Source organism: Lampetra fluviatilis, chromosome 20, assembly GCF_964198595.1.
Source record: "Lampetra fluviatilis chromosome 20, kcLamFluv1.1, whole genome shotgun sequence".
Taxonomy (NCBI): Eukaryota; Metazoa; Chordata; class Hyperoartia; order Petromyzontiformes; family Petromyzontidae; genus Lampetra; species Lampetra fluviatilis.
Window position 1 is genome coordinate 8,182,458 of NC_136294.1, and position 11,370 is coordinate 8,193,827.

The window sequence follows — 11,370 nt, forward strand, 5'->3', positions numbered from 1 at the left end:
TCAACCACATCAATTCCATACACCCAGCCATCAAATTCACCATGGAGGTGGAAAAGGATAGCAAGCTACCATTCTTGGATGTTTTAATCGAAAAGAGACCAGATGGCTCAATGGTACACTCTGTCTACAGGAAAGCCACCCAAATGGATACATATCTAAAACCTGACTTCCACCACCATCCTTCCCAGAAGAATTCCCTCATCAAAACCCTACGCCATAGAGCCCAATGTATTTCCGACCATCATCACTTAGCCAGTGAACTGGAACACGTACACCAAGCTCTCAAGATGAATGGATATTCAGACTACACACTCCATAAAGCTATCAACCCAACCGTTGGGAAAGAACCATCTGAGGACCCAATCAAAACCATCACCTTGCCATATATAGCAGGGGTTACCAAAAACATTTTCCAAAATCATGAGCAAACACAAGATCCAGGTTCGATTTAACACAGTGCATAAAATTCGTAATCTGATCCCATCTGTGAAGGATGTGATCCCCGACATGCAAAACCCAGGCGCTCGGCGATCTTACATTGACATGCTAATTTTTGCCAGGCAGCCCTTTGATTGGTGGAAAACCCACCACCGCCGCAGTCGCTGCGCACCACTTACATTAACATTGGCTGCTGACATTTGGGCAACGCCCATTTCAAACCTTTATAAACAGTTTGCCTTTAGAAGCTAACCCCCCTTTTCCTGATGACGACCACTTGCGTTGCGATCGAAACATCATAGTTTTTTCTTATTTTCTTTGAACTTATCTACGTGACTATACCGAAAGACCCAAAGAATATGTCCTGTATTCATTTATACTGCTGGGTGGACAGAGGTGGGCGATTTAAGACACTTGTTCCATTGTTTCAACTGCCGAGCCAAGATATATAATCGAACTGGTGACCTCTGGTTTGCAGGTCCAGCGTGCTGCTAACCATATTACACCACAGAAAACATCCATGGCGAAGCAGAGGATCATTAATAGCCAACATGCATGGACACCGCGAGCCCCTTACTTGGGTTGGGCTGCAGCACCACCTCCGTCTGCCGCATGATCTTCTCCGTCCAGTTCTTGGTGCTGTCCGCTCGCGTCATCAGGTTCTCAAAGTGCGCGTCGAGCTCGGTGCGCTCCGCCCCACCGAGCTTCTCCTCTGTAAACTAATGGCAGCGAAACCACACGGGTGAAACCGTTTAATCGCCTTCACTATTGTGGCCGCGCGTATACGGTGAAGTCAATATGTGGTGGTGGCATGTTTTAATGCACTTGTTTGATTTAACGTGTCATCATATGCCAGTGTGCGTGGAGATACCCCAATGCACTGCAATGTTGAGGCCAAATTTGCAGCCTTAAACAGACTGTTCTCCTATAACGTGGTAATTGCGTTCCTAAAGAACACCACATTATTGAAAAATCGCGTTAAATAAATTTTATATAATACAGGGTAGGATCTGCGATAATAAGTGAGTTCCGTATGCAGGCTGAACAAAGACTGAGGTGCGTGGGTAGCATCTAGAAACATTCAGCAGCATCCCGCCTTGTGCAATGCTACACAGAGGCAGCCGTACAACCGCTTATTCCTACTCACCCGACATAGTTCTGTTCACGCCTTATATTTTAATTCGCATCCGGGTTATAAAAAATGCTTCCCTAATACATTCATCGTGTTATATCCAATCTGTGTTATAAAAACACGCGTTATAGGAGAACAGACTGTACTCAGTATGGCATGACTTGTTGTTTTTGCATCTATCTACAGCTGAAGTGAAAATCAACTTCGATTGCAGATCACAAATCTCTGTTTTGGTGTCTAAAGTGCATATTCTTATCTCTCAACTTTGCAAAATACACTTGTTGTCTCCGGGAGCTTTACCTGCTAAAATAAAGTCAATACGTCTGTATCTGTTGCGATGGTTAGGACACCCTTAATGGCATATATAAGGAACAAACAAAATGAGTACAGAGCAGGGAAATAGAGGCACAGGATAAAATAAACTCCATGGCAGCTGTACAGAACTGAAGGATACAGGATGACAGCACATCCCTATAGTTATGCATGCATGGTAGTGCACGCCTGTGATCAAATTCTTTGGAAGTAGGGTTAATGGATCATGCAGAGTTCATTGTGTGTGAAACATTCATCTGCCATGGCAGCAAGGTGCCAGTACGTGACACTACGGCATGTAAATTGCTGACGTAGGCTATGCAATTTTTTGTGATCAAGGTTCCCACAAACATAAATATTTACTGAAAAAAACAGCCTGATCAAGACACTTCCAAAATAGTTTTGCAAATGGGTTGAGTCCTTCCTGGCGAAAGTCAAATCATCAGCCATGATCTATCCACTGCTGTATGAAGGCTTCTCCAAGCCATTCCAATCCTCACTCTTGCAATGCAACCACCCATCTTGCTCCGGCACATGAGCTTATCTCATTCTTCGATTCAGGTGGTGGTTATCCTCTCGGGCATGTTCCCTTCTTTGGCTGCCAGTCCATTGTCAGTCTTGACCACCAGCTATCATTCCCTTCCAGTGACATGTCCTCAACTAGCCTACTTAATTTTTCTGAAGTCAATTATGCGTAATTTTCATTCGCTCTCAGATCCATTTTCTGTCTCTCAGTATAATTCCAAGCGGGCAATTTTCAATCCTTTATTACACACTTTTCAGCTTGCACTTAATTATCAATGTTTCCAATCCACGTATCATAGCAGGTAATAAACACTGATTTCAAAAAAGTTATTTCGGCATATTGGTATGTTGATTTTCATGATTAAGTTCAGTTTTCCATAAGGACCCCAACCTGCCCTCGCCCACCTATTTTATTTCAGAATTTTGGCCCTGGCCCACTTTCTATACAGTAATTGCCCAAGGCATAAGTACATACATTGGGAACAGAATAACAGAACATGTACAGGCCAACCAACCTGGGTAAAAAGCTATTATCATTACTATAACATGTATCCAGCAGCGGGTTAAAGAAGGAATATGATGAAATAGTTGATGCCTGCAGATACTGCTATATATGAAACACATTGCTTGGGATATTACTCACAGTAGCATTCGTTCCTTTGGTGCAGTCAACTGTGAATGGGCTTGGAGCTCAGGTCTATTAAACATGCTGTGCATCTGCACTGAGATGCATTCAATTTTCGCTGAGCACAACTGGGAGCCTGAGTGCATGTTCTCCGAAGAGGTGTTTTCTCAGCGCTCCGACACGGTGCATTACACCCAGTCCACCCAGCTATCTCATAACATTGCTTTTAACGCCAAGTGATGTAATATGGGCTGAGAGGCAGGCTCTGAAATATTAACACCCCATTTCATAATCAATATTTTACCATCAACAGCCAGCAGTTATTTTTTTTATGCGCACACAGTTCATTATATAGTTATTAAAAACATCGCAAGGTGAATCATTATGAGTGTCGCCAGCCTACGATGAAAGCCCCCTTCAGGGCCCCATTCAGTGCTACAATGAGCAAATATGTTCCTCAGCCACTATGCTCATAGAAATTTGTGAGCGATATGCACAAATTTTCACTACACAAACTATCTCACAAATTTTAACTGCAAAGTAAAAGCAATAAAACGGGTAACCTTGGTAATGGTTATTAAACAAATATGCACTTAAATTTCGATTTAAAGCTTTTGTGACTGCAGGGATTCATCTTCTTGGTTCTTTCGGTAAAGTCACGTAGAAGGGAAATAATAAAATAATAAAAATCAAACATAATAAAATCATTCTCACGACGTTTGCACTTATGAAAATCAAACCATATTAATATTGTTTGGGTCTTCCGAAAGCCACGCAGATAGAAAAATAATCAAAATAATAACAATATCACGACGTTTCAATCGCAAAACAAGCAATCGTCTTCAGGTGAAAAAAGAGGGGGAAATCTGCAGAGACAGGCTGTTTATAAAGGTTTAGAGATGGGCGGGGCAGCTAATGTTAATGTAGGAGAGGTCTCCGTAACCTGCAGCAGGTCTACACCAATCAAAGAGCTGTTTATAAATGGTTTAGAGATCGGCGGGGCAGCTAATGCCAATGCGGGGGAGGTACTATGGAGCTGTGGGGGGTGGCCATTGTATCGTGAGAGATTAGCATGTCAATGTAAGAAATTTAAAGCTCTGCGAGAGCTCGAACAGCGCAATGGCCACATGGAGGTGGAAAAGAATGGCAAGCCGCCATTTACTAACAAAGCTAAAGGTGGCTGTGTTAGTGAATGTAACTCAGAGAGTCGAAAATAACTGCTAGGTAGGATAGGAACATCACAGCCAGTTATGACCTAAACTGGTTAATAACGTCCTTCCAATGATTGTTCAATTTGTACCCATCTTCTCAGTTGAAATTGTGTCTGTGTTGAAATATCTGGATGGTTTCATGAACGAATCTTTGTTGATAGCCAGTGGGTTTGTAGAGTACCTTTGTCTTGGCAAAATCAATTTCGCGTGTGCCCACAGCGTTAAAATAATGATCAGCCACGGCTGAGGTATTGGTCCTACCGTGTTTCAGATCTGCCTTATGTTCACGGACCCGGTCCGAGACGTCGCTTAGTTTCCCCAATGTAACTGCTGCCGCGGACACAGCTTAGTTTGTAGACACCGGGGTATTGCATGTCGGGGATCGCACCCTTCACAGAAGGGATCAAATCACGATTTTTATGTACTGTGTTGAATCGTACCTGGATCTTGTGTTTGCTCATGATTTTGGAAATCTTTTTGGTGACCCCTGCTATGTATGGCAAGGTGATGGTTTTGATTTGGTCCTCAGATGGTTCTCTCCCCAGGGCTGGGTTGATAGTTTTATGGATTGCGTCGTCCGAATATCCATTCCTCTTGAGGGATTGGTGTACATGCTCCAGTTCACTGGCTAGGTGGTGATGGTCGGAAATACAATGGCCACCCCCCATAGCCAACTCCACTAACACCGCCACCGTTAGCTGTGTTAGTAAATGGCGGCTTGACATTCTTTTCCACCTCCATGTGGCCATTGCGCTGTTCGAGCTCTCGCCGAGCTTCAAATTTCTTACATTGACATGCTAATCTCTCACGATACAATGGCCACCCCCCACAGCTCTGTAGTACCTCCCCAACATTTGCATTAGCTGCCCTGCCCATCTCTAAACCATTTGTAAACAATCTTGATTTGAAGCTTTCGTGACTGCAGGAATCCATATTCTTTGGTTCTTTCGGTAAAGTCATGTAGGTATAAAATAAAATAAATCACGACGTTTCGGGCACAACATAAGCGTCCGTCATCAGGTGGGAAAGCATGGTCTACTGCTAAACCTTTATAAACAGCCTGCCTCGGCAGGTTTCCCCCTCTTTTTAAATCCTTTATATTAAGTTCGCTTACTTGCTTGCGTGCTTGCTTGCGTGCTTGCTTGCTTGCTTACGACCGTGCAAATCTTTTGGTCGTTTTTTAACCCACTTCCCGTGATCCAATCGAGCTGACATTTTCCACACAGACTCGTTGTGCGAGACAATTAATGTTCGTGAAAAAAAAATTCCCAACATTTTACACTTTTTAGGCAAAATTTTTTTATTTTACATATATTCAAATAGAACGCACAGTGTAAGAGCCCAGAGCGTAACCCCTCCACAGGCCGTGGCGGAGTAGCGCAGTTGGTAGCGCCCTCGCTTCCCATGCCAAAGGTCGCGGGATCGATCCCCGCGTCCTCCACTTTTTAGGAAAAAATAAATTATATTTAATTACCAATTGCTTAATGGTGGCAGCCATTCATCTGACCCATAAGTGGCAGCCATCTCAAGCCAGAGGACGAGAGGACTCTAGCCGCCCGTTTCAAAGACCAATGTGGGCTGGGTTGTGGCCCACTGAACACGCATATAAAGGATTTATAGTGAAAAACTTTGTTTTTACGGGTTATTTTTTTCACCTGAAGATGATTGCTTGTGTTGCGATCGAAACGTCGTGATATAGTTATTATTTTGATTATTTTTTCCATCTACGTGGCTTTACCGAAAGACCCAAAGAATATGAATTCCTGCAGTCACGAAAGCTTTAAGTCAAGATCAAACCATATTATTGCAACAATGACTTCAACGTTCACACTTTCACAATGTGGTTTTATTCATACACTTATAAGCAAAGAATGCAAAGCCCCAGTTTTGGATGCTTATAAGTGACAAACCTGCACACCACTATCTGCCAATTTCATTCCAAATGGCTATGAAATAATCAATTTCCATTCTTGTGTGTTTACTATGCACCACACAGCATGTCAACAACACTGGATAATTTGTGGAATATATGTATACTGTACGTGAATATCGACACATTTATTAAAGTAACAGAGTTATGAACCACATTCATGTAGCGATACAAAAATAAATTTTTACAATAATTGTAATTTGAAAACTGGGATATGGGTTATGCAAAGGTGCACTATATTCTGATCTTGTAAATATGGAATAGTGTGTTCAGTTAATGTATTTGTCAAAAATTGGAAAATAAAAAACAGAGGCTTTACAAATAATAGGATTGCTTGAAAACCAATGTCAATACAAGCATAATGGAAGTAGAATTCACCTCCATGAAATTGGCACCGAAGGCAAAAGGGCAGAAATGTGTGCCATGGGCTAAACAGACACAATAATACCATGCTAACCAAGGGGTGTAGAGTTTCCCTGCGGGCTCAGAGAGGATCCCTTGTGTGTATTTTCCACACAGAGCACAGTAGCTACATATAGTATGTATGTTTGTTGAACTTCTTTCGCACAGTCCATAACTAGCCGTGCAAGGCGGAGGTTTGGGGGAACGACAACAAACTAAACACAAATAGCAGTGATAAAGAAATTATATTTCAAGCTGGCATGTATATGCAATATATAAACAAAATGTATTGCTAAACGTGAATTTATGAATGCGCAATGTTGACTACCATCCATCACATACACGCATGAATGTGTACATTACATATGCTACAAGGTGTTAAGTCGAGTAAATGTGGGTAAATGTAAGAACACGTTTGTGAAGTTTCACAAACCGAAATATCATTTATATGCCTTCACTGGGCAGACTACGAAGTTTTCACTATCCTTTGCCACACAAAACAGGCAGTAATAAATACTTAGGTTACTGAAATATTTACTGCACTGCAGCCGTAAATAAATCCTGATGGGACAATGCTTCTTTATGCACGTTGCTTTATATTACACTATGTAACACAATTTTCGTTCCTGGGTACTAAGTGTTATTTTTTTATTGCCTATACCTAAAAAGTATAGAAAATGGCTATTATTCCCCACAAACTTTGCTTTTGTGTCCAGGACTTTATGTGAATTAAAGACATAAATGCACACGTTTTCTCATTGAAAATAGGTAACTTTCAAAATATCACTGTCCTGGTCACAAAAGCAAAGTTTGTCGGGAATAATAGCCATTTTCTATACTTTTGAGGCATAAGCAATTTGGAAATAACACGTACTACCCAGGAACAAAAAAAAAGTGTTACAGAGTGTTATTAATGGAGTGGATTATTAACTTTGCTTTTGTGTCCTCGTCACAAAAGCAAAGTTTGTGGGGAATAATAGCCATTTTCTGTACTTTTGAGGCATATTAGGAAATAACACTTACTACCCAGGAACCACATTTTTTGTTTTGTTACAGTGTTATTAATCACACATTTCCGAAAGCACTACAATATCCTTTTGTGCGCCTCTTTATTTCTGCCCACAATAACTGTCTTAGGTATATATATAATCAGGGTATATTATTTATAGACAATCAAATACAATTTACAACAAAAAATTGCACAAATAAGCAAGTATAGGGCCATGCGTGGAATTACACTGACAAGAGACACACTTGGATTAGAGAACAAAAGCAAGTAAGATATATTATGCTGACTGTTAGGAAAAGTGGGCTTGGGCAGGATATGTCGCTAGTGGTTGAGAATAACGATGGCCAAGGAAGGGAACACGTTCAAGATAACTCGAGAGATGGAGTGATGAAATCAGCTTATATGAAGGAACTAGATGAATTGTTTCATTGCAAGACTATGAGAGATGGTGATGACTTTGGGGGGGAGGGGGGGCATTGGATGGATAGATAGATCATGGATGATGGAGCAGTGCTATGAATCAATATGCATTCCAGAATACTGTGCTCCAGTTGTGAAAATTACCAAATAACTCTACTCATATGACTTGCATATTGATACATTAATTAATTGCATATAATTTTCAGGGGAACTGAATGTTGTTGATATACAGTCAAATGTATATTAGTAAGAATCAAATGTTAATGCGTCTAATTACAAAACCACTTACGCAGATTCTCATAGGCCCACCATTTAAACACGACTAGATGCCATCTTTTAAATTAATGTGTTTCATTATCTATATATATATAATTTATTACATATACAGTGCACATAACACTCTTTAACAGGAAATATCCAAAATCTACTTGAATTAAATACATTGGACAAAACCACATTAAAAATGTAAGGAATGTACAGTGGTCAGCTGGTTTGCATAAGGTTATATTTTATCCCATTTTAAAATACAATTTCAGTGAGATTTTTTGGTTAGAGGTGGGGTTATTTGTTGATTTGCATTTCATAACATTTAAATCGACAAAGTAAACAAATTACAATACTGCGTTTCCATTCCAACTAATTTTGAAGAAATAAAAATGAACATAAATTCAGATCACATCCTTATTATATACATTCTCAAAATGTTGGTAAAAATTACACAAATTCACGCTGGTGACTTTTATCTTGCAATTCGTTGTGGCTGTCTACTCTGATCATGTGGCTGTTAAATTCGTCATGGGTTTCCTTCCAAAGCTCAAGACAAACGTCAGATTAAAAGTTTGGACATTTAACTTCAAAAGCCACACACAATCGATGTCCTAAAAATTACACCTTTACCTACATTTAATTTCCCACGTCACATACGCGCATCGATCAATTTACTCGCCTGCGATTGGCCACAGCGCGCGCGTGCCAAAATCGCACCAATCACATCAAGCAAAACACAGCCCTCCCGCTTATGCGATCTAGCAAATACAGCGCCCCGATTGCATGTCACCAAACGCCACATCAGCAGCAGCGACTTAAAACCACAAGTTCAACACCGCGCAAAATCGTCTTTATTCCCAACATTCACTTTAAAACGCCACTCGGACACGCGCACGTCAAACATATTCAGGTTTCCGCGACGTTTCTGTGGTGAGGCCTGGATGCCTTCGGGGCCTTACGGTTTTCCTAAAAGCGTCCCATAATATCGGGGCAATGCAGGGGGGGAGGGGGGGGGAGACGCGGCGGTCATCACCTGAACGGCGCGGGTGAAGAACGTGCCAGCGTCAGACGCTAACTTCTTCATGTTGAAGTCCATGGCGAGGTGGCTCACGGGTTAAGCGCCGCAGACGTGCATGTAAGATCCCACCGACGCAGGCGATAGCAGTTCAAAATGTAAACGCGGTGCCGGTGTATGTGTGATGTTTTTTTTCTTTTTAACCGCCTTGAAGTATTTCCGAGTCCAATGGACGCGAGGCCTTCCCCCTCCCCTCAACACGCACAGGACATCCGGGGTGGGCAGACAGAAGCCTTCCCCCCCCCGCCCCCCCAGCTGTTGTGCCGCCCACAGCCTCTGTTTTCAAACAATGCGTTGTGTTTAAATTTCGATTTAAAGCTTTCGTGACTGCAGTGATTCATCTTCTTGGTTCTTTCGGTAAAGTCACGTAGAAGGGAAATTATAATTGTATTATGTTGAATTTTTATTATTTTATTATTTCCCTTCTACGTGACTTTACCGAAAGAACCAAGAAAATGCGTTGTGTGTCCCCTGGCCTTGCTGGGGTGGGTGGTGATGGTCGGGGGCATGTTATTTTCAGATCCCCGAATATTTATCTCCATAGAGTGGGGTTAATACGGTGAGCTGCAAAGCGCTTTTTTTCCTACAGATGTCCAGTTATTTATAAAACATTTTGACATATAAATGCCACGAGAGAGCGGGTGCTTTAAGAAAGCTTAAGTTATCAAGAGTTTTTTTTTTATTAATGCTCTGAATTATGTTTGGTTGTGTTCGCTATTTTAATGTTTCTACTTGCTTCGTTATTCAACGTATTTTTGTTTCGTGTCATTGACTTGCCGTTTTGCTGACCTAGATTACACCTTGCACATGTGGCTATCCTGGTCACTTCTTTGAACGCAATAAGTTGAAACAAAAGATATGGGCCACACAATGCAGGCAAGACACCAGACGGGGGGCGGTTTGGACGTTGAGAGCACAGCAGTGCTGACAGCTCAAATAAGGCAGACTTCTACGAAACAGATATGACTGTAACACATTTCATACGACATGTGACTTACGTGAAACAGACGAGATCGTACATGTGAGAGTAGATGAGACTGTACAGAAAACACAGGCAAGACGCTATAAGGCAATTACATCGAATACTTAATCAAATTCCGAAGGTGTTTGGGGCAGGTTTGTAGGGGTGGCATAGGGGCAACAAAAAGGCCCTAACACTGCAAAAGTCTCCCGCTTGTAGGATGGCAAGATTGAACTTCTGGCCACGGAGGTCACTCAGCCCATCATCCATAAACTGTGGATTTGCTAAGTTGAACAGAGTACAAGATCGCATGCGTGACTTGCTGGGGACTGAGGTATAGAGATGGATAAGTGAACAGGTCAGATATGTAAATATCAATAGAAATAGTGACACCACGCACAGATACTTCGATGGGTGTGGACAGGGCCTACATGTAATGGTCAACAGTTACAGCCTGGTTTAGAGCGTCTTTTATTCTATAACACATTGAAAACATCAATTGGATGGTTATAAAATATACACATCCTTGCAAAAAAAAACTAATCCTAATGACCTTGATAAAAAAAATGGCTGTTTTTGTCTGCAGATGCCTTCAGGATATCGTGATTGAGAAAGAAGGCAAAATAAGCTTTGGGTGACAAATGCCATCTAATTACACCACTAACAAGGAACCGTAATGTGAAAACAATGCATACATCACAGTACACCGACTCCAGTGGGTTGTTAAGGAGAAAGAATTCCGTTTTGGATAATGGGAAGTTATTCTGCTTGTTAATGGTAACCCAGTTAATGATTGTCCTATGGGGAGACTGGTCTAAACCATACAAATGTGGCTTTTTCACCATTGATTCAGGATCTACAACAAGGACGAGCACCACCCCAATGCTGTTTAGAGCATGCCATATAGAATTAAGATGCTTCCATTGCCTATTGGCTTCAAAGTATTGTGCCGTGTAATGAAAATGCTATCTTTAACATGTTTGACCCAAATGATATTTGGCAAAAATGTCTGTTTCATATTTGACAAAAATGTGACAATGTCTTTATTTACCAGCAACGAAGG

General features: G+C 41.4%; 1 protein-coding gene across 4 annotated transcripts in view; it reads right to left on the reverse strand.

Moving 5' to 3' along the window:
- SH3GLB1 (SH3 domain containing GRB2 like, endophilin B1) overlaps window positions 1–9,556 on the reverse strand; it is a 53,311-nt gene extending 43,755 nt beyond the window's left edge. For all 4 annotated transcript variants that reach the window (XM_078865553.1, XM_078865552.1, XM_078865551.1 and 1 more), the window contains exons 1-2: window positions 9,305–9,556; window positions 1,016–1,157 (exon numbers count right to left, since the gene is read on the reverse strand). In XM_078865553.1, the coding sequence (XP_078721679.1) occupies window positions 1,016–1,157; window positions 9,305–9,367 (205 nt within the window). In that variant the 5' untranslated portion in view covers window positions 9,368–9,556. The remainder of the gene's footprint in view (window positions 1–1,015; window positions 1,158–9,304) is intronic.
- Between the last annotated feature and the right edge of the window lie 1,814 nt (window positions 9,557–11,370).